The 24,306-nt window shown below is 33.5% G+C and overlaps 1 protein-coding gene across 2 annotated transcripts; it reads right to left on the bottom strand.

Annotated features, from left to right (window-relative positions):
* Positions 1-412: 412 nt before the first annotated feature.
* Positions 413-16,283, bottom strand: LOC142340187 (uncharacterized). 2 transcript variants are annotated; one of them, XM_075390691.1, is made up of 5 exons: positions 16,099-16,283; positions 12,173-12,242; positions 9,102-9,258; positions 7,849-8,001; positions 413-643 (listed from the first exon to the last, which is right to left on the bottom strand). In XM_075390691.1, exons 2-5 carry the CDS (start codon positions 12,224-12,226, stop codon positions 510-512), a joined length of 498 nt encoding a protein of 165 aa, XP_075246806.1. In that variant the 5' UTR covers positions 12,227-12,242; positions 16,099-16,283; the 3' UTR covers positions 413-509. The 2 variants fall into 2 exon arrangements, with proteins under 2 accessions (XP_075246806.1, XP_075246805.1); XM_075390690.1 differs by lacking the exon at positions 16,099-16,283 and adding an exon at positions 12,955-13,138.
* Between the last annotated feature and the right edge of the window lie 8,023 nt (positions 16,284-24,306).

Below are 24,306 nucleotides of genomic sequence, written 5' to 3'. Positions count from 1 at the left end.
AATTTTAAATTACTTAATACAGACCCAATGCAAGTCCTTTCATTTTAAGAGGCTTTTTAACATATAAATCTCTGCTTTTAAAAAGTTCGCAAAAAAACATAGCATTAGATATAATTATTTATCGTAATTCTTTTACTTTTCAACCTAACAGTTTATATGTCCCCCCTGGCCAATAAAAATTAATTTAAAAAAGATTTCTGCTTAATCTCTTGAAATAAAGCTGTTGTTTCTGAACAACTTTTCTGCATTTCTCTCAACTGAAACAGACTAAGCCGTATTGATCTTGGCTGAAAATATTTCAGTGAAGTTCAAGTCATCAACTTGAACTTCACTGAAATAATTTAGGAAACTCATCAACTTTAGGAAACTCATCAACTTAAGTTATGGAAAATAGATATTTTAAGATGTATAAATTGTTTAGTCAACTCCATTATTTTAACTGAATCTTGTTGCAAGTGTTGCGATAATTCCCAATAATTCGACAAGGGATAATTGTATGAAATGTTAACTCAATCTGCCCATTCAAAGTTTCCCGTGTTCTGAGCCATATACTTCCTCCTTCTTGCTCCCCAATATGGGAAGTCACTCTCGTCTGTGTTCCAACATTTCTCCACTCGCGTCTTGTTCCCGTTAATTGTCTCACCTGGAAAAAGCATAATGTTCTACCAATGTTCGGTCCTCTGTCTTTTTTTCGTCATTCAGTTTTCAATAAAAGTATTAAAATGGAATTGCTATTGATTCCATCAAATGGTTGTTGAGAATGCTGAAGCGCAAATCAGTTTAACTTCGATTCGTTTCCATGTCTTCCAGGTGTGTTTTAGGTTTCAGGAGACTTTTCCAGCTTATTCCTGAAATTTGTTCGCAGCTGATTTTGATATTTTTATAGAATATTTTGCTGCCAAATTAGATTCTGGAGATTTTAATTGTGCTCTTTCGTATAATGTGAAATAAGAGAAATAGCTTTAGCCATATTCATCCTTGTATCTTTAACAGTTTTAATTCAGTTTATTCGATCAACATTTTGCTATAGTTAGTGGTGGGGGGGGGGGTGAGGGAGGTTGCTGCCAGGTGAAAAGATGAGCTAAAGTTTTCTGATGACATAGGCTGTATATAAAGGCTGTTCTGCAAAAGCTCTTTAACGAGCCTCTTTCCGAATTAAAAGGAAGCTAAGATCAAAAATTAGTAAATTTACTTAAATTTGAGTACTTTTAATCTGCAAGAAACAAAACACTTTCAAAATTTTCATTATTCAATGAACCCAAATTAACATTCACAGAAAAATTAAAACAATAAAGTTGATCAGTTTTTAAAAATCAGATCAATTGGTCAGAACAAGCTTGCAGGGAATTAGCGACTGTCAATCCCAACTAATTTGGCAAATGGCCCAAAAACATTGAAAAGAACAAATAACGCTCCAAATCATCTAAAACCGAAAAATTTCAAATCTAGGCAGGGAAGCCGAAAAATGGTCACATTGGTTTTGAATGGCCCCTAAATTCCATTGGCAAAAATTACTAATTCTTGCTGAAAGTGTTAACTGGACCAAAAATAGTATAACTGCTCAGCACGCTATTAAGTCCAAAAATAAATGAAAATTTTTTCCTACCAAAATACGTTTTCAAATTTTAAACAGCATCTTAATTTACGCTTTTTCACTAGTTTAAAATAGAAAAGCGTGGAATTACAAATGAAATAAGTTGTCGAATGTTCATTTCAACTTCAAGTAAAATTTTATCTGCTTCACTGATTGAAACTTTCCCATTTTCCTCTATTGTTCCTCTCTTGAGGACAAATAAGCGATGCTGTCGCTGCCTTAACGCGTTTCAAAACAACAAAATATCAAAATTTTCATAAGTACAGCAAAAAATAATAGAATACTGAACCAATAAAACCATAAAGAAAACTAGTCATTCAAAATACCGACATTTTCAAGAATTACGAAAAACACGGACGCACTTAGCCTTGAAGCTGATAGAAATGTCTATGATTCGATTTAGAAAAGTGATTTTCTCGGTATCAGGCATCTAACCATTTTTGGTTTATTTTGATATAAAACTAACTCAAGTTCTCTGTAAAGTTTTTTTTGAAAAACCTTCAAATTTATTATTATAAAACCTTTTCACTTTCTTTTTACCTTTTTCTCATGTATTTTTCACTGAATATCACATTTTCAACTATATATCGGATCAAAAACATTTCAAAGATCAGAAAACTGCTTTGTGTTTGTTTTACTACCAAACTCAGTGCTTCAGCACACCAAAATTAGTTTGTTTGCTAAGATCAATTCAAATGACAGACTCAATTTTAAAGATTTCTCTAACAATAATGAAGGCAATGGGACTCAAAACAACGCAAAAAAAACGAAACCATTTAGTAAAAATTTTTAAAAATTTCCATTCTAGTTACAAAGCGCAAATAATGTTTGTTTAGTTTTTCGAAATGTTTTTTTAATTTAGACAGGCAAAACTTTAATCGTGAAAGCTAGCAACTTCACGCTTAGGTGACATTAAAGAGAACGAAACACTTGTTGGTGTGGTTTTTGTTTTTATCGGGTTCAATAACTTTAAAGGTTGTTTCGGCAGATTGATTAATTCAAAAAACCAACTATGATAGCGAAATAGATCAATAGTTATCATATGATACAAGGTCACAAGATTTTGCATTTATTTTAAGTTTTTACAATTTTGTATTTACGTTTTGCTTTTCAGTTTTTTGAAGGGATCACAACCATTTAAGTTAAGACAAAAAACGTTTAAGAGAAAAGATTTTGACTTAGACTCAGCTTCAAAATCCAAAATAGTGTTGGATATGCCCATTTCAAAAATGATGAAATATTGTAAAAAATTTTGGTTGAACGGTCAGGCTTCGTTGGCACAGGGCGTAGCAAAGTTGAACATCAAATAGACTAAGACCTCAAACAAAGAATTTTTGATTTCATGTATTCAAAAATTCACATTCTCAAAATGAAAGGGAACCTTTCAAAAAAAGGTTCAAATAGGATTATCGATGAGTGATTGCAGCTTGTGAGGTTACTATCCGCAACAAAAACAATATTTTTTTTAATATTTGCAAAATCTATTAAAAGCTTCGAATTAATTTTCTTCTAAGGAGCTTGGAAAAAGTTTATTTTTTGATTATTTGAAATTGATCCCAGCTATCAATTAATGCAAAATTGTGGTTAACGAAGGGCAAAAGTTTACCAAAAAAACTGATTATAAAATTGCTGCCCCAAATCACGTTGGTTGAAGGAAAATTTTTGACTACAGTTGTTTAATTTGCGTCCGCTTAATCTGTAAGTAGCGTCAATTTAGTACCGTCTCACATGTAGTGGCAATAATTGCTCGTTTTTATACCCACAATTCATCTGGAAATGAGATCGAAATTCTAATAGGAAAATTGTAAATTATATTGTAACTTTCGTGGTTGATAAAGAACAATGGTGGTGAGACTATTCTTATACTCTCATTGATATTGTTCCTATTCTCATTTTAAACATCGAAAATCTAATTTAAGCTAAAAACAATGGTCCATTGAGAGGTTAGAAGCTACTGCCATGAAGCACACACAAAAAAACGACTTGATGCCGTAAAACCTGTTTTCCAGTATTCCTCTTCTTATTTTCTAGATCGGAAGCACTTGAAACAGTTTCTATTGGTTTTCAACTCGATGAGATATAAGTCTCTTTTGGGATACTCGCAAGCCAGTAAAGTCTACTTTTTCCACATTCTTTTGTTGCTGTTCTGGTGAAATTCAAAAAGCAAATTCAAATTGTAGATAAGCATTACGACGCAGACGTATACTCTAAAAACTCCGCCCCTAGTGAAAATCGCTGAGAAAACAGATACATAAGCTCAGTAGCTATTTTTTTTGCAAAAGTGGTTCCGCCGTTTGTGCAATAATGATTTATTTTCAAGTCGGAATTTAAGTGGCTAGTACATCGCTCAGGTCTTGGATCATTGCATCAAACTATTAGACTTTAATTTATCGCTCTCTTTAATTATTTTGCTTATGACTGCGACTGACCAGAGCAGCCTGAAAATCACCCAGTTTTAAAACAAAAGTGTTTATAATATCTTATGCAAATAGTATCAAATCTCAGGCAGTATAATCATTTTTTTTGAAAAATTTTTTAAAATGAAATGGTTTTGGGATTGTGTAGGGATCTCTTAGCTAATATTTATTATAAAAAAAGAAATCAATCTTTTATTTTATGCTGCAAATGGCCATTTTGAACATGTCGTTTTCCTCTTAGTGTATCAAAGTTTTAGACTTCAATTAATCGCTCTCTTTACTTTTTTAAATTAAGCCTGCAACTGACCAAAACAGCATACAAATCAACCAATTTCAGAACAAATGTATATATATATATATATATATATATATATATATATATATATATATATAATCAATCGTATAAAAATAATATTTAATCTTAGCCAGTGTAATTGACTTTTTCAATAACTCAGAAAAAGATTTTGGCATTGTGTGGTGTTTTCCTACCTACTATTTAGGGGCAGTGTTTTTTTTTTGTTTTCAATTGTAGGTCAGGGAATGTGATTGACATCACCAGACACTTGCAGTGCCTTTTTTGTTCTGAGGGATATGTTTGGAAAAAAAATCTTTACACTGGCTAAAATTTGATATTAGTTTAATGCGATAAAGATCATTGATGTATAATTTAGCAGTCAAATTTACAACCATTTTTTTGATAGTTTTGAATTGTAGCTCGGGAAATGGGATTGAAATCATTACACACTCCCAAAGCCTCCTTTCTGATGGATTTTAACGAAAAGAAAATCAATTTTACTGGTTAAGATTTGGTAGTGTTTTGATAGGATAGAGGCAATAAAATATTATGAAGGTCTCGGATATATCACAATGGTCTCCTTTTGTTTATTTTAAAATGTGTAATACTAATCTTTAAACCAACTTCAATCACCTTCAATTGCTATCAATTAATAAAAAAACTTTGAACCTTTTTTAATATTAGGCACAATTAAGGAATGTAGAAACATTTGTTTCAAAAATTAGACACAAAGCGCGTTACGCTGAGTGCAAAAAAGAAAACTAAAAATACAACTAAACCAAACATAAATGTTTTTCATAGCGCGCAAAAAAAGGTACACATCCTGTTTCTTAAATAAGCTATTAAGATGCGCAACCTGTGTTCGTAAAACTTTTACGATCACTGGTTGCGCAATTACTTTCAATTTTGGCCGATTTGGCTAAAGTATTTTTTTTTCAAAATAATGTATATTCAATGCATTAAGATAGATAAACTATTAATCAAGGATACACAGATTGTGTAATTTTTTCTCTGACAATTTGGACATACCTCTGCGGCGTTAAGTGATGAAGATTTATCCCCAACAAAAATGAATGTAAATTTTCTCAATAAGTTTGTGTTTCGGACCAAAATTTTTGTTTTAATTCAGCTTGAATTGGTCATGGGTCTTACTGTTTCAAGCATATCTACTTTAATTTGAATCTAAAAATTATACGATTATCAAGTTTGGTTGAAACGTCTTGTTTTCTTCTCAAATTTGTTCTTTTTCTCTTTCTATGCTGTTTTATTTGATTAAGTTATTTTTTCAATGTTTTTTCTGCTTTATAAATGATTTGATTGCTACACTGATTTTAAGCAAATTGATTTTGAGCGATGTTATTTTGAGTCATAAGTTTTTCTCTAATCAGAAACTGATAATGAGGCCCAAGACTCCCAAGACCTCATTTTTTTCTTGTGTTGCGACTTCTCAAGAATCTCAGCGGAACCGATATATCACAGCCTGGTTCTCGAGTTTTACGCCAGCCTGGTTCTTCACAGTTTTTGATTGACTAACCATCTCGCAGAAATAATTATCCGCTCGGACGTATTAAAGGACTGTAACTTTAATTTTGTTGGTTGAAGTTAAGAAAATCCTTAGTGATAGCCTATGTTCAATCTCGTGCTGAAGTTTGTAAGGCTTCAACCAGCAGCTAGTATTGTTTCTATTTCCAAGTAAGCTCAACTAACTTAGAACTCGCAAGATCTTAAGATCTAGCAAAATTTAGCAAAAAGACTAAAGTTGTTAAAGAGTCAAATTTTAGCCAGTCTGAGAGTTAACTGCTCTGTATAACAGTTTGTAATGGTTTTAATTGCAATTCAGTTTCACTATTCAAACAATTGGGTTAAAGTAGATAATCAAATATTTATCATTTATAACATCATCACTACTGGTTTCTGATTGGTTAATCAAGAAATTGATTAAGGTCATTGTTTACATAGTAAATGTCAAATTACTGCAATATTTACTTTTATTGACTAGAGCACGGATGGTTATTACGTGACTTACGTGACTCTAAATGCCTCAAATGTGCGGTATTTGACCTTTAATTATCACCTAAAGTATGGTAAAATAAACAACTTAAGAAATTTAACAATAAATGACAAAATATCCAAAAAATGCCAATTTTGCACCAAATAAGTGCTAAAAGCCACACTTGTGGGTCTGATGCAATCACGTTCGTTGGGTCCATGTTGTTTAGAGGTAACCCTAACCGTGTGCCATAATCTTGGGTTGCTCGGGTTTTGCCTTCCAAAAATCGGGGGTGGGTGTACAGATTTTTGGTCCCAACTTGTAAAAATTTTCAGTTTTGACCATTTTTGAGTTTTGACAAATTTCAAGTTTTTTCAGTTTCAAACGTTATTTCTTGCTGTCTGATGGCTTTTGTAGCTGATTTGAAGTGGCGCCAACAACTTGCAAACTAGTTTTTTTCAAACAAAAAGCGAGAAGCTTCCAGCTCGTGACAGCCTATCTTTTTCAATTAATTTCAACAGATTGTCATTTATAAACGATTGAAGACCTTTGAATTATTTCATCAGTGTTCTCAATTGTGGCAAAACTTTAATATTGATAATTTGAAAAATTTGTTTCACTAAACTCAAAAATCTTTTCCCAAGCTGTCAAATGCGGTCATTTCTTAAAAATACCAATCCTAAATGGTCAAAAATGCGTTTCCTTTAAAAAAATTCTGAGAAACGGTCATTCTTAATCAATTTCCATTTGAAATTTGAGCGTTACTGACCAGTCTGGTCAACTGGTCTGCTCTATAATTTTTGTGAAGAACAAAATGTTACTTAACCGATATATATTATATAACTTTTATATTATTGTATCACTGTCACAGCTTTCGTTAGTGGAACCTTTCCGGTTCTGCTGCTGCCATTCATTGTTTTGATAGCCAGTTTAACAATAATTTCGGTCCTTTGTCAGCAATTCAATCATTAAGATTCGTTTGACCCTGAGCGAATTTTGCTGCGGGGGATCGTGGACATCGCTTACAAATTTGTTAAATCTACTTGCTATTTTTCGTAATCAGAATTCACGTTAAATCTACTAAACAATTTAGCTGGACAATTCAAAACGTCACTTTGTAAGTACTTTTTAATAATTTTATGTAATTAAAATTCGCAATGACAGCTGAGTGATATTTCTGGAAAAAAGAATCAAACAGAGTGAAATTTATTTTCCTTAAATCGTAGAAATGTGGTTACATAAAAGCTGGAAACATCAAGGGCATAGATTATACTGGTGGTGTATGGTGGTGATGGTTATATTTTTTTGGTAAATTTGTTATTTATATTTGTGGTCAACAAACTACATCAAACTTTTATAAGTTTAGTTCAGATTTACATTAATATTACCAAGGTTAAGGTCACTCATCAGACTATCTCGGTCTCGGCTCGGACCCTGCCACAAAAGACCTCGGAGCAGACTTTTTTGCGACCAATTTTTTAGTGCGACTTTCGTGCGACCCAAAATTTAAACCAAATAGACGGTTTTAAAAGTTGCTGGTCGTTTTCTATACCTCTGGTGGTGTCACTGAGATCGGCGTATCTGACCACTTCGCAGTAGAGCCACCCTATGATCCTGTGACAGTCCTTCTCAATCACTTTTGCCTCCTCTGGAATCCAGTCTTCCAGAATTCGCATGTTGTAGTCCGAGGCAATGTACACCCAAGCTAAAAAAAATGAAAAAAGTACCCCGGACTAAGATGCTCGTCCATGGTCAAACATTATCAGCACACAAGAAGACAAGTTTTTTTGGGTTTTTTTTTTTTTGGGGGGGGGGGGGGGGGGTGGAGGGGTGCCGGGCGATTTTATTACACGGACAAGTATCCTTGTCAAAGTCTGCTCTTAAGCTGACCATGAACGAGGAATTGTGTGACCATGGTTGATTTTGAGTACTAATTTTATTGGTCTGGGTAATGAGAATAGTATTCAAATTTATTTAGGTTAACCAAAAAAGTTTGGCTCTGTTTGTTTCATTTTTTTTCAGGTGGTAAATTAAGTGAAATGCGACCTTTATCAGCTCTGTCATGCAAAACTTGCAGTGAGTTTGCTGCTAGGTTAGATAAAGTGAGTTTCTTCAAATATGGTTAAATGATAATACAAGTCAGAGAAAATTTAAGCCCGCTAAAATAGGAAAAAGTCACCTTGAGCAAGCTGTCTGATTAACAAAGTTATCGGGTCTTTTCCTGTGCTCAATACCCCTTCCCCTTCCCCCTCCACCCTCCCCTGTCCCCTCCCCTCCCCCTGCGGGGGAGGGGGTACGAACGGAAAATATCCAAGCTATCTGGGTCTCAAATTTTTGAAAAAATCTTTTTGCAATAGGGCTTCGAAGGCATTGGAACTGCTTCCTTTTCCTTGTGGTCAAAAGTTTTGATTTCTTTTCTGCCCCCTCCCATCTCCATTTACAGCCCTCAATATATGAGTCATTTTATGGGCCGTTACTTAGTATGAAATAAACCAGCGTGATATTCGCGTATGGTAAGCAAGAGTAAGAGAGTAACATAATAAACCCGATGCCCGGGCCAAGGATTATACCCAAAGATAACGGAGAAAATAGTGTAAAGATAGTGATAAAAAATATTTTTACCCCGCTAGTGCTACCCTTAAAAAGGCTAGAATTAATGGCGGATTCACTTAAGTATAATTATATAATTATATTTACACTCTCTTTTTATTACACCATTAACTTAGATTAAAATCTTATTTGACATCGTTAATTTTTTTCTTCCACTCAAGAGTTCTTTATTAGAATCTGTGGGGGTATGTTTACTAATAAAGTCCATAGTGGGTGGTCCTGTGAATTCCTGTCCGTAGTACTGTTCGAAATAGTCCCCCAGAGTGTAGTTCACTCCTATCCAGTCTGTCTGTTGACCATTCCTGGCTATCACTTTGAACCACCTGTTGTACTTGTTGTCCGTCTTCACAGGCTACGATAAGTGAAAAAAAAAATGCATAAATACACGTTGTTAGTATCTGACAAAAAAACCTGCAGTAAATATTACTATATTTAAATTACCTTAGTACAGAAGGCCGAACAAAAATAACAATAAAAATTGTGGTTCCTGCGTAATCGCAGCGGAACAGCATTAGGCCTACAGGAGCCTGTTCTCAGCTGTCCTTTTTCTTATTATTCCCCACATTTCAGACTGATCTTTTTATGAGCAGCATTGCTCTTTTTTGCTGACTAGAGCCATTTTTTGCGTCTGAAACTTTCACGTGGTAACGTGTCCCATAAAGTTGAAATTTATGTTGAGCGTGTCCCATAAAGTTGAGCGTGTCCCAGCGTTGCTCTTTTTTGAGCAGCATTACCGCAGGTTAGAGTTCAAAGTTCAATTTTAAATCATGTAGAAGAAATTGACGAAGAAAAGCTTAATAGAAACAACGGGCATTCAAGTGAACACATTGATTCAAGTGAACACACATGGAGGCATTTTTCGAACGCTCGCTTATCTCCACTTTATGGGACAGACTATAACCAACCCAGCCAACATTGGTCCGGCTGTTGTCAACCTGAAGCTATGGTTCAGTAGGAGCTCATCCTCACACAGACATCTTCACGGAGGCAGGGGATTGAACTCTCACTTATTAGCGTGTGCACCACACATCTTACCTCTCGGCTATCACACAACATGACGAAAGCAATGTTTCAAACGACGCAAGGAAGATCGATTTCCACGCAAGAAATTGTTAAGTTTGGTTTCAAGCATAAAAAGTTGTCGGTAAAATTGGTCTTTTAGATTTGGTATGCTCTGTTACATTGATTTGGTACGTTCAGTTCGAAACGTAAAAAAATCGTTGGTTTTTTTTGTTTGTAATGCAGTCAAATTTTGTGATGATTTTCAAATCGGAGAAATTTCAAACACACATCTTGGAGACAGTTTCTTTGAGAAAAAGCAAAAATTGAATGTTTATTTTTTTGCTTCAGCTCATTTATTAAACTAGTAGAACAAACTTGAAAATTTTATTTGTTTTTCATGCCTAAAATTTAACAGACTTTTACATTGATGCGGCTTCCTTTAGTTGGTCCCAAGATCACCAAGAGAAATCAAAAACATAAATAATTTTCTCATAACTTCCTGTGATTTGAAATCAACCAATTTGTGACGGTTACTTACGTTGATATTCATGCGTATCGAATCTAAGAAACCAAAAATACGGAAATTAAGAAACCAATTGTTACGATGATTTCTATGGTTTAAAACAGATCACCGAAAAATCGTTACATTTAAAACCGAAAAAAAAACGACATTTCCTTAGGTTTATTAACAGAAGATACCAACGATACCGTAAAAAGATTTTTTGGTTTTGCCAAAATGAAACCGAAAATGCCGATGATTTAATTACGTTTACAAGGGACGATTTTTGAACTGGATTCTGTTTAAGTTTTGTACGGTAAGTTAAATAACAAATTTGAATAGCCGAAAAAGAAGTGAGCTCGAAAAGCATAGCAGGAATATTCACAAAACTTCAATTATTCCAAACTCAAACTCACTAGTTTTTGAGAACAGAAAGTCTGGGATTGAGTGTGTACACTAACTACTGTTTTGATCCCTCATTTTAAAACGCTATCAAAAGCAGGACGAATTACATAACACTGAAAAATTTTTGACTGAAAATCATTTTTTCGGTTAGAAACACAATGAATTCAATCAGTTTAAATCGATTGCCTACTTGAGAATCAATCTCAGTTTAACAAAACTGCGTGAGGGGGAAATTAAAAGCAAGAAAGATGCATTCATCAACGGAATGAACTTTGCAATATAACTGCTGTAAATTTTTGTCGGAAACAGAAAAACTGATTGGTTCACTTAGAAATTTTCTAGAAAAATTTATGGAATCGCGGCTGAAAGATTGGTTAAGGTTGAGTTCAAAAAAACCTTGAATAGGTATTAACTATTAATTGCATTCTCTACAATCGCCTTGTATTAAAAGTCACCTATTCATTTGTTTTGGGCTTCCTATGTCAGTTATTTCACTGTTGACATGTTTTTCTTGAATTTTCATATCGTAGCGAATGAGAAGACTCCCTAAAAATTATAGCCGAAGACTTGAAAGAGTTCTCTATGGTTTTGGGACGCTATGCCAACAACAAATCTCTTTGCATATTTTTGTATGATAACAGTGAAATTAATGGGGAAAAAATTTGCTTTACGAATAATGCAGAACATATTATTAAAAAGAAAAACCTGAAAGCCGTTTCGAAAGTGTAAAATTGTGAGAAAACAGCCAAATATGTCAAAGTATATAAAACAGTCAAAAAAGACCAAATAGTATCCAATAAATCAGAATTGACTAATCGTACGAAAAAGTACAAATAATTCAGCCTTTCTACAACTACAAAACGCTGCCGAAGTGTTGTGAAAATTGAATAGTTTGAAAATTTCATTAATGATTTTCAGCGCAAACAATTTCAATCAGAAGTTAAAATGAATAACAACTTGCGAGATTAGGATCAATCAGCAGAATTTCATGCAAGACAAAATCTTTTAAATCTGATCAAAAATACAACAAACTGAAATCTAAATACTATATCCGACAACTGATACCTCTTATACAGATGAAAAACCTTAGCGCACGCCATTTTTCGGTTAAACAAACAAGGGCACGACCTTATTTACTAAGAATTCAAACTTAAATTCCTGGAGTTATCTGTGAAGGAACTCAAGTATTTCATACATGATCTTTCAAAGAATTCAGAGAAATTTAAATAATACAAATTTTAAATAATACACGATGTTGTTCATATGGAAAATTGGTAAAGTTGTTTGCCGGGCACTCAGAAACCGAAAAACTGCTAATGATGGTTGTGGGATCCAAGTTTTTAAAATGATGATTACTTACATCTCGATTTTTGAGTTCGAAGAAGTAGTGTCCTTTCGAGACACAAGGATCCATCGTATCCCACGTTGTGCTGCAAAACAAAATAAAATCATCTCTGCAATTGGAGGAGGAAAAAAACAGTGTAAAAAAATAAAACTCTTTTTTTAAAAAAAAATTAGAGATAAACTGTGACTCGAGCAAGCGTGTGTTGATCAGACTTATATTTCAGTCAGTGCGTATTCCAGATAATTTATAAAAGTTTATTTGGGGCTGTGGTGTCAAAAAGAATGATAAGTTGAAATGATTGCTCAAACTCAAGTACAAAAATCTAGGACTTACCCGGGTCGAGGGGTCAGCAGCTGTAAGCGGATATTTTTGAAAAAAATCCGCTGAATGTGCGGAAATTGTGTAAGATTTGTGCTGATTGCGCTAAAAATTGAAAAATAGGTGCTGAATCCGCTGAAAAAAAACATATTTGAGCACATTTCAGCACATTTCTTACCTAAAATCTGCATCTCATTCAGCACCTTTCTTAGATATTTTCAGCACTTACGAAAATTTCAAATTCAGCTGATTCAGCGCCTTTTCTTCAAAAATTTTGACGAAGTCCTCGACCCAGTCACAATTATCGCGCTTTCACGTGCTAGTTCAAAAGTACGTACGAAGGGACCCATCTATATCAAACCTCGACTGAGAAAATTTAACAATCCAAAAACAACTTTTTTTCTTTTTTGCTAATTTATAAAAAAGCGTACGTACCACATTTACCTGTGGCTTAAAAGCAGAATTGGCAAAACACTTACGTCTGATGATAAATTGGTATCAGATATAGAAGAAGCAGAATTAACATTGCAATATCTCCTGCCATATTATTGAGCAGTTATCTCAAATTTCTGACTCATGAATTGGGTTTTACGATTGTGAAGTAAAACACAGTTGAATTTCTTTAGTTTTAAAACTATAGGTTGAGAATTCACTTGTAAAATGAAATCGTGACACTTTGCAAATGTGTTTCTCAATCGTCTTCTGATCTGAAGTGATGTTTAATTTGGAACCAAGTCCCCTGTACCAGTTTTCAAGGAGGGTCATAACTGCCGAATTCAGAAATAGGCATAGATATTGAAACCCTTTTGTATCTTAGATACCACTTATAGATACTACGGTCGAGGTTGCATATGCTAACAAATTGAGAGATGACCAATTCTTTTTGTGCCAGAATCATGATCTTGCCAACGTTATAATGAAGAAGATGCTGTATACTTTGCTGATAATCTGCTTGTTCATTGTATTTCAGTAGTCAGCGCAGGTTTGCAGAGAATTGTTGTGTAAATGTTTAGTCCGCCTGCAGAAGTTTTCTTTTAATTTTGCTAGTTTTTTCTCATCGCCAAAAAAATCATCTCTGTTTTCTTGCCGTGTTTGATCACCGCTGGCTCTGTTAAGATTTAACGTTACATCAAGATATTTTCCAACATTTGCTGACAAGCGTATGAGACAAAAGTTTTTATTATTCAACAAAATATGTACCAAACTCATACAAATAGGTCTTCCTTTATACTGCTGGCCTGGACAGGAAGACAGCAGAGGTTACCTGAAATTTTTGCCAAATACGTTTTGTTTGCTTTCGACCCTTGAGAGAAGTATGTGATAATAGATAATGCATAACTGATACAGGATTGAAATTTGCTTATTTGGTTGCTTTCCTTTTAATAAGTTACGTTTAAAATGAAATAAAGCTTTAGTGGCTATGGAAACATACTGTTTTACATAGAACCCGAGATCGGGTTCTAGTTGATTTATTTCTGTTTTTGGATCATATCTAAGAGTGCATTGTTCTTTCGATATTTAAAAGTTACATCTTTTAGCGTTCCATAGCAATTTTTTAAGACTTAAGTTTGTTAAAATTTTTACATCTGTATCTAGATCATGAGCATATAAATTTATCAAATTAAAATCATGTGTCAATTCTAGAACGTTCTGAGTTAGGATTTGTTTTCAGAAAGACAGCATTGTTTTTAATTGATATGAACTAGGACTAAACCAAAAACTTGTTTCAGAATACATTATTTGGCAAAAACTATGCTGTAATCAGCCTAAAATTTGTACAAAGAAATACAATCATATGAAAAACTTTGGTTTCTTTGTTAAAAATTTCTTTCTTAATTGATATACATATGTTTGACTACATATTTAGTTCGGACTATTTTGTCTGGGACTGTTTTGTCTGTTTCTTGGGACTATTTTGTCTGGCACTGTTTTGTCTCGAAATATTTTCCTATTTGGGACTGTTTCGTCCGGGACTTTTTTGTCTAGGGCTGTTTTGTCTGTTCACCTAGTTTGGAAAACAGAAAAAAATGCATAAGGAAAACAGAAGGCTCAAGACTCATCACTGTCTGCAGCAGTACAAAAAGTACTTTTCACATTTAAGATCTTTGCAAATTCGACTAGCTAATTGCTTCCAATTCCCACTTTGATTAAGAATTTAAATTTTTCAGTTTTAAAACATCTTTAAATGTTCACAATTTGATTAAAAAACCTGTTTATGTGGAATTTTCTTAAATCCTCGTGCAGAAAAGTTATTGAAAAAAACTATCTTGTTTCCTCATACTCTTTTAGTATATTGAACGTATCGAATGCTACCTTTCTAGTGTGACTGATTTAGGTTTAGTTGATTTTTGCAGTGAACAAATGAAACGTAGAAAGTTGCAATTGCAAAGACTCCGGTTACGAAGCATAACAAATCAAACCGATTGGCTTGTAGCATGCGGCATCAGTTTTGTTATCGTCTTTGTGGTTTATTCAATTGTTTTATGGTTTGAGAAAAAAATATTTGTTTTTTCCGCTTTTTTTCTTTTCTGCTCTTGAAAAGAATTGTTAAGTGCACTTTATAACAAAAATGTCTCATTGTTGACTGTTCACTGATTGAAATTATAGCCTACTAAGTTCCCTCAAATGTTTTTAAAGGCGTCAAAGCTCATCTGATCAAAACCTGTACAATTCAGTGTCAACTCCATGTCTTTTCAACAGTACGAGGAATTGAATTTCGAATATTTGATTTTATCTTTGCATGTGAAACATTTGGATAGAAACAACGGCTTCGACTTATTAATATTAGTTTTTATGTGTTACTTATGTTTAAAGTTATTCGTAAATTTGGACATTCTGTTGTAATTTAATCTTTTAGCCATCAAACATAATATCATCTAGGAAAAACACCGCGTTAATCTAAAGGATCTAATTAATGAGTGTTTTACGATGGTTTCCATAATGAATTACTTTCAGAACAGTTTACGAAGGAAGAAACTTCAAAGGAAGTGATATTTTCATTTCCTATCTCTTTCCCAAGCTTTTCAAGAAAAATGAAAACAAGCAAATTATCCTTGACCTTTGTAGAAGAATTCTTAGGCTCATATTTGGATGAACGGAACCACAGAGACAAGGAGAACGGTTTTGTGTGCTCAGCAACTGTTTGAATTATTCTGAAATTAATTCTTTGTGAAAATCATTGTACAAGACTCATTTATTAGAATCATTTTAAGTCTACTAAACGCTCGTTCTTTTAGATTGACGGAGCCATTTTCCTAGATGACATTATATTTGCTGTCTAAAACCTTTAAATTACAACGGAATTTACATATTTACGAATAACTGTATGAAATTGTTTTTAATCGAGAACATGATGAATTCCATTTTTATCTTACAACTAGGGGGATTACCAAAACAAAAACTCGTCCAAATTTTTCAATCTAAATTGAAGTTGATAAATTCCAGTTTTATCATCAGGGCGATATCTATAGGGGGATTACGAAAACATCAACTCGTTCAAAATTTTCCATCTAGATTGAAGTTAAGTCAGAAATCTTCTCAACTATCTTTTTGACGGTGATGTCAGAGGGAGAAGACCCGTTATAGATATCTTTTGGACACACAAGTAAACGAATTTACTGTACCGGTATTTTCTTGGATAACAAGCGGGTACATATCCGTAGGTTGAACAGCTGGGAAGGCTAAATACTTGATGTTGGCGGAAAATTGTCGTTGAGAGCCATTTATAAGTAGAGCTTTGTTCAGAAACTTACGAAACAGAATCTTTCGTAAGTTTCATTGCATTCAGAATCTCGTTCCTAAGTTTTTTTGGAACTCTAATATCAACTGATCGTCTGTTCTTTTTGCACCTTTCTAAGAAATTGATCTCTTCAAAAACAAAAGTGAATGAAATTCTATTTTCCCACCAGCTCAGGAGTCACGTAATTGTTCATAAGTTTATAAAATGCAGTAATCATATAAACTAAACGACAGCTGTGTACGAGGCAACTTTGAATGACTCCATATACTAGCGAGCTGTCTGAAGAATGCTGGCGAGAGCCCGTCTCCCGTTTTCGTCATCCAGGTTCCCAATCTCCAATCCCTTCGAATAAGCAACCTTTAAACGTTACAGATTCCCGCACTCATTTTTGAACGTTCTAGCTTGAGATCATATGGAGAAACGCCACGCTAAAACCGACATGGAACACTACAGAATTAAGAGCTTTGAGCAAATAAATACTGTCCAACAATCTTCCGAACGTTTTGCCATATATTGAATATTGCCCAAAAATATTTGGAAGTTATACATCGGCAAGGAAACGTCCCTTCCCCCCCCCACAAAAAAACAACGAGAAAAAAGTTTGGATTATATTGTCAATGTTTCGAAACTTTTGCTGGAAAAACTAAATCTTTCATGCTTATCGTTTAATTGTGCTCTAATTTTTTCAGCACTTAAACGGTTTTTGCGACAACTTTCAACAACGGGTTTTTGAGGAAAACGATCAATAGGTGGCAGCTTCAACTGTCGTGTAAAAGTTAACTTGAAAAATTTTTTTTTAAATGAAAATTCTCCCGGTCTTATTTCGACAAAAGATATTTTGCGCAAAGAAGGGTGACTTCGAAGAATTCAATACATTGAAATGCGTAGAATAGAGATTGAATGTAGTTGAGTCTAGCTTCACAAGAGAACTCTCATCGGAGATTTTTTGTTGAAGGAAAATTTGAAAATGTCAACCTTAAAAAATTGAGACTGTTCTTGAACTACTCCATAAAATAAACCTGCATCCGTCTGAAGTCAACGCAATATACTTTGCTGAGTCTTACGAATTCTATGTTTCGACTCCATATTTGAAAACATTAGAGCACCAGCATTTTGCAACCTCCTTCAAAATGCCATTGCAGCAAAAGTCCGCCACATTTAGATGACAACGAATGGAGACAAAACTGCTATCGCATCAAGGAGAAATCTGCCAACCCTGGAAAAACCTGGTTGAAAATTGCCATCGTTTTCACTATATTAAAGAGCGCTACACTCAACAGCAAGCGTTTAATTTATTACTGCTGTTCGATTGAGTATTTGATAAAAATTTTTGAAGCACAAACTTGACCTAAACAAAATTAATTATGTCAAGCAAAAAAGTACTGAGGGGTTTCGAAGAACTTCTAATTTGGGAACAAAACTCAATGACAATACCCCAGTCGATTTCGAATGGTTATCTTGCAAGATTCTGGCAGATTCTGCCAGAATCTTGCAAGATTATGCATAATCTTGCAAGATTTCTGCCAGAATCTTGCAAGATAACCATTTTTCTGCCAGAATCTTGCAAGATAACCATTTTTCTGCCAGAATCTTGCAAGATAACCATTCATTCTGCCAGAAACTTGCAAGATAACCATTTTTCTGCCGGAATCTTACAAGATAGCCATTTTTTTCTGCCAGAATCTTACAAGATAGCCATTTTTTCTGCCAGAATCCTACAAGATAACCATTTTTTGCAAGATTCTGGCAGAATCTTGCAAGATAACCATCCGGTCTCGCCTGGGGTACCGTCAGGGCTTGAAAAAACCAAATCACATTGATAATATCAAGTTAGTATCCAGATCATTAGCAACGACATTCAATTCATCCAATGGGAAACTAAAAACCACTTGTCTGCATGTTTAAAGAGATCATTCACTCTCAGTTATCAATTTTTTTTTTCTGGCTCCTCAAAAACTTTAATAATAAACATTAATCCCATGTGTTTAACTACTGCTTTAATCTCAACTATTCTTTTTAACATTGTGACAACTTCGCAATCTTAACATAAGAAATATCTAAGTCGTAAAGTATTCCTACTAAGTGTGAAATTTGAACGAGGTAAGTTGAATCTGACTATATTACACCTTTTGAGTTCTATCTGATTTACATTGTAACTTAGAGTAGCTCAGTTGGTGCTAATTCAATCTTGTTCAATTTGCTCATGATAATTACTTGATCCCTTTAAGCTCAATTTGCATAAGATTCCATCTAGCTTGAACAAATTAATTAATTCACACTGATCGTCAACTCCTGTTAACAGTAGACTTGGTATTAAGTGTAGGTTTTGAGGATTGAACTCTCAATTTATACATGTGGTCAATCGAGTAAACCATTTTGTTTGAGAATCTATAGTAACAAGGCAATTCGGTAATGAGCGATCGCACATAAGGTTCCGACCCCGCTCATCCACAATTTTGGTTTGATTGTCTACCAAATGAGGAACATTGAAAAACCCAAAAATTCAACTATTTTAACAAAATTGGTGTATGAATGAAAAGAAAGTCTCCAAAGCAAATAACTGCGGTGAAGTTAAAATGGCGCATTAGATTGATGAGATGTGCAAATATTAAGAAAGCGAGTCAAGTCGAACAGCAAAATCAAACAACAACAACAACAACAACAAAAATTAATTGCATCAAAAAACTTCAAGTCCGTTTTAAAAAACAAAACTTAATAACAAAGTCAAAATTCCGTCAGATAAAACTGAGATTAAACAAAACAACATGTAATGCATCAAAAAAGATAAGGGAGTAGTAAAAAAAGGCTTGGTAACAATTAGACAATAAAAAACAAATCATTAAAGTTGAAAAATTCGCTTATTTTTTTTAAAACAATTAATTTCGAAATAATGGAAACCATTAGAAGTCAAATAAAAGATCCCATAAGTATACGATTACCAATGCGTCTATAGAAGGAATTAAGAGCTGTCGGTTTTTAATTTTTTACACACTGATAAAAAGAACATATAGACAACAAACAAAAAATAAAATAAAACTCGGCAGAAACGGCTTTTGGAACCGTAACGCCATACTATGGCCATCCAAATGTGTTCAGTTGCACTTTCTTTAACTACCGATAATGTATTATGTGATCTCTCATTAATGAAGCTAGGTAACCGGTAGACAAAAATGGAAAACACAATGCAAAAATAAGTAACACTTTAATTTTTTTTCGAAAATAAATATTCCAAAATACATGATAGCCAATAATTACAGTATAAAAAAATGATTAGGTTCATTTAGTCTTCCAAAAGAAGCCCATGAGAATTGCAATTTTACAGAATATGTTTTATGTCTACAAAAATAACATCAAACGTGACAAAAATCAAAAGTTAATTTACTTTTTTTTTTCGTGTCGAAGCCAGTAAAGTCAACAAGTTCTTTAAAAACATTAGATTGTGTGACACTAATCCCGTTTTGAAACCTTCCCTTGGCAACAAAAATCTCATAATTGGCCAGTAATTAACGAGACTAGATAAAAACCAGACATTAAAAGGAACAAATTGCGAAGTTAAAAAGTGTTTTTTTTTAAATCGGAAAACAATTGTTTTCAGATTCATGAAAGCTATCAGCTATCTACTAAAATCAGAATATTGTCTCATCTATTCTTCCGTGAAAAAGCAATGAAACCGGGTCAATGTATAGTAAAATTTCATACAACTAAAAAGACAAAGCAGAAACGGCATTTCAAGACAATTTTAAAAAATCATATAAATTTTTCGAGAAAGTAGTGTCGAAGCCGTTAAAATCATGATCTATATGTTCAAGCATTTTAATAATATCAATTGCGCTATATTTTGAAAGCCAGTAATGTGATATAAGAATTGACAATAACGTGATAATGTCACAAAGATAGAATACGTGAAAAATGGGCAAATACCTAAAAATTAAGAAAATTTGAAATCTAGTTGTATCAAAGCCAGTAGCCATAACTTAAGGCATAAAACCGCAATAAAGATTAAATTTGATTTCAATAGAAAGAGGAAGCATTCTTTCATTGTGGACAATAAGCTACAAGTTGACGAAAGAAAGAGAAAAATAGAGGCAAAAGTTCAATAAGTCATTATTCATTTGAAAATCAAATAGTTTTAAAATTCAAAACGACCATAAGCTTTCAAGTAATCAAATAGATACAAAATTGTGAAGCTACTTAGGAACCCAATTGGACTTATCATTTGTGATTTTTTTTGAACAATTCTGTTATTTAATTAATGTAGAAGAGGTCGAATTTTTTTTATAAAAAAGACCGACTGTTTAAAATCCGAATTTTTTTTGGATTATACCAGTCCAAGATTGGTCCAAAACTAGCCTTGCTAAGGTTGTTTGTTCTTTAAGAACACTTATTTATTCGAATATTATAGATAATGATTTTTTGTTATTTAAAAAATCAAATATAGATGCTGCGTGTTTGATAATCAACGAATAAATTTAGCAAAGAAGGGCGAAGTTTTAATTACAGAGCACTCTCAACGGAATTTGAAGTAAAAAGCCCCCTTTTGAGTCTACAAAAATAGATTTAGTGGTGTTTAGGTCTGTATTTTTTGTAATTTTAATCAAAATGGACTAAAGAAACTTATTTCGTGCTGTTTTTAAAGAAAAAGTCTGAATTTTGAAATATGTAGCCAGAATTTCTGACAAAAGAAAATAAAAATAGCCTACTATATTCTTGTGATTTTTTTTGTTTTTACAAATAAAAATCAACAACACTTTCAAAAAAATTAACAAATTTGGAGCAAAATTGGCGAAGTTTCATTCAAAAATTCCGGAAAAGTGAATAAAATCTCGCCGGAATTGAGACTATTTTCTCAAAATTTAAACCTCGATAACTCCCTGCAAGAAACAAAAATTAAAAAAATCTTTTTAATTCCATATTCTACGCTGGACAAGCTTTCTCATGATACCAGTCTCAACTCTCTACGATGAATATATCGATCGGCCAAAATTGACTGAACAAAAAAACACCTGTTTGAGTATATAGTTCCTTCGGAACAATTACCAGCAGTATAACAGTTTCTTCTACAGAGGCTTGTCACTTATTATAACTGCAACGATCCAGTTTCAACTCCGCTAGTTTCATAAGTTCTCTCTCATCGTTTTCAAACTAATTCAATATACGTGAATATTGCCTACTTGATTAAAAACTGATTCATATGTCTGGCATAATTTCCTTTATTCGGTATCAACGTTCATTGTAATTTCATTCAGTTCTAGTCTCACCTTCTGAAGAATACTTCATGTGTCAGCTGACATTCCTAGAACAAATTCTCATGTTTCGCTTGTTTGTTTCTCAGATATCGACCGTAATAGAAGAGTTTCTGTTAGAAAAGTTTTCATAAGGTAATACCCCTTTTATTACTACTTAGGACTGCAGCTGCCGTTGACCAAATTAGGTAAAAACAGAGACAAAAATTACGATTTGACTCTTTTTTACTGACACTGCTGTAGAATGGTTCAGAATTGAGATAAGAGATAAAAGAATTCACACCCGGGGCGAGGTGATAGAAATATGACTCGACAAAACGTCGTCTGCGGGGGGGGGGGGGGGGGGGGGGGGTGTCATTCCGGGTCGTTAAATACACGGTCCCGGAAGAAGTTAATGACCCGGTAAGATTCAGGGCCGAACAGATTAGAGAACCTTTTCGTTAAGATTTACAGACAATAAGTATAGATCGATATGGATTTTAGATTAGTGGTTGATATTTCATTCAGTGATGATGCAGAGTTACTCAGGCATCAATCGATCATAATAAAAACTACTGAAGACAAAGAATGGCCAAAAAGGCAGGCTGATGATATTATCAGAATAGAAAAAATTAAACAAATCCAAAGTAGGCATTAGCTACTGACCTCACCGGAGCAGCAAGTTCGTACTTAAAATAAATAGCGACATCGCGAATATGTTCAGAGGCAGTGAAGTGAATTCACTTCACTGCCTTTCCGGGAAGGCTATAGATACCACAAGGCCTAGGAAACATAGAAAAAGAAATCCAAACAGTACAAGATTTTCTTTTTATTGCAGAAACGCCGCCTTCAGTTCAATTTCAAAAATAATCGATTATATAGGTGCACATCGGAAGAGAGTTTCAAAAATTGAAAAAAGAATAACTGGGTCAGAGAAAACCAAATATCGCATTCTCTTACAGAAAATCTGTAAATTTTTTTTAGAAAACTAAAGAAGAAAACTTGAAAATGAAAAGAGTTATCGAAAATGAAAGGATAATAACCTGGACACTGAAAAAAATATCACAAATTTTTTTGATTACAAGGAAAACGTCAGAAGCAACAAGAATTGTATTGGAAAATTAAACAATCAATAAAAAGCTGGTTATTAAAACCAGAATCCTAGATGCAAAAAACCAAATCACCACCAACAAAAACCATTCTCTCGAACAAAATAGCAATACTTTCACTGTTTTATACGGAAAAATTTCTCTTAAACAGAACACATATAAGTATGGTGAAGAAAAAAGCAGAGAAAAACGATAAATACAACAAAATGTTACTTCTTCATTTATTTAAACAGAAACATAATAGTTGCATTTGCTACCTTTAAACATTTGGTACCTTTAAACAATTGGTATCTTTATATAATCAGCGTGAATTAGCGTTTTCGGATATGGCAGTGCACATTAATGAACAAAGAATCATAACTTGTAAATGGTAACAAAGACCAACAGACACTGGTACTGTCCTTAATTTCCGAAGGTGTGCACCGCTTCAACACAGGAGCAACAGTATTAAAGGGATAATCCATAGGCGCTGCACGAGCAATTTGAAAAACTTCGACGACGCCTTAAAAGTGAATGAAAAAATTTGGCTGGAGAATTTTATACAGAGAATTGGTCTTCAGAAGTAGTAAAGGAAACGTTAAAAAACAACCAAAGAAACTGAACATGCTTCTAGCACAAAACATCTCAAATCATTAAAGAAAAAGAACACTCAAATATCATCGTTGTTTCTGCAAAACAGAGGTAACCTTAGCCGAAAAACTAAATACTGCTGCAGAAATAAATGTAATCTTCACAAACCGCAAGCTCAAGACATGCTTACCTATTTGATTTACCTGATAATTTCTAGAGGATATAATTCCACTTATGTCGGGCAGACCTGCAGAATTATTGCAACAAGTATTTCGAAGCATCAAAAAAACAGACTCATCAATTGGACAACATTTGAGTGAATAATGTGGGTCTTTGCGAGCCTTTGAGCGGCGTGTCAATTATCAGTGTAACGACTTGCAACAAAATGACACTGGAAGCTATTTACATTGCGCAGCGAAAAGCACGTAGGATGAATACAGGAGTAGAGAGCTAACACTAAAAGACTAATCTACTTGCACACATGCGGCTTTTTTCGAAATATGTGTCTATGAAATCGAAGTCGATAGCGAAATTTTGATAAAAAATGTGCCACTCAAAGAGATGGATTATAATAGCAAAAGGAATGAAAAACAGCAAAAAACTGCGAAATTGTAAACAAAGTGAGAAAATTTTCGTTTAATTTAAACTTCAAATTTTGAACATATGAAATTAAGACAGACTCATGTGATATGTAAAAAGCGTTTTAGTTGTAATTACTCCAACTTTAGGTTGTAAAAACTTCATAACCTGATGATGCTAATCATAGTGAAAAAAAATTTTTTAATAATTAATCAATATTGACTTAGTCCTTTTAGCAATTAAACAGACGAAATTGTTTCCAGCAAAGACATTTAAGACCGAATAAAAATCTAATGCAAACAAATCGAAATTAAATTATTTAGCGACGGAGACAATGATTATGTGAACGCCAGTACTGTTTTTTCTATTAAACGATTCATTTCTCGATATGCTGTTACAATTGATGTGGTATTAACTCAGAAACAAATCTTAGTTTGTTTCTGCCACAGGACAAATAAAGTAAAAGTGATTTAAAGGTAAGAATCATCGTATAGCCAGAATCACACACCATCTACAAAATAAAGCAAGTTGAATATTTTGATCACAAACACATTCTGGCTCCTCTGGCTTAGATAAAAAACTTGTGTATCAACTGCTGGCATCGACAGTAAA

Source organism: Convolutriloba macropyga, chromosome 5, assembly GCF_964194025.1.
Source record: "Convolutriloba macropyga chromosome 5, txConMacr16.3, whole genome shotgun sequence".
NCBI classification, from domain to species: domain Eukaryota; kingdom Metazoa; phylum Xenacoelomorpha; order Acoela; family Convolutidae; genus Convolutriloba; species Convolutriloba macropyga.
The sequence above is the reverse complement of the archived record's forward strand: the minus strand, read 5'-3'. Positions and strand labels throughout refer to the sequence as shown.

Coding starts and splice junctions, on each gene's coding strand:
- LOC142340187 (XM_075390690.1), bottom strand. CDS start 13,019: ATGGCAGGAGATATTGCAATGTTAATTCTGCTTCTTCTATATCTGATA. Junction 9,259..12,172: donor TCGAACTCAAAAATCGAGAT/GTAAGTAATCAT, acceptor CACTTATCGTAG/CCTGTGAAGACGGACAACAA. Junction 644..7,848: donor TCTCAGTGACACCACCAGAG/GTATAGAAAACG, acceptor TGCTTTTTCCAG/GTGAGACAATTAACGGGAAC.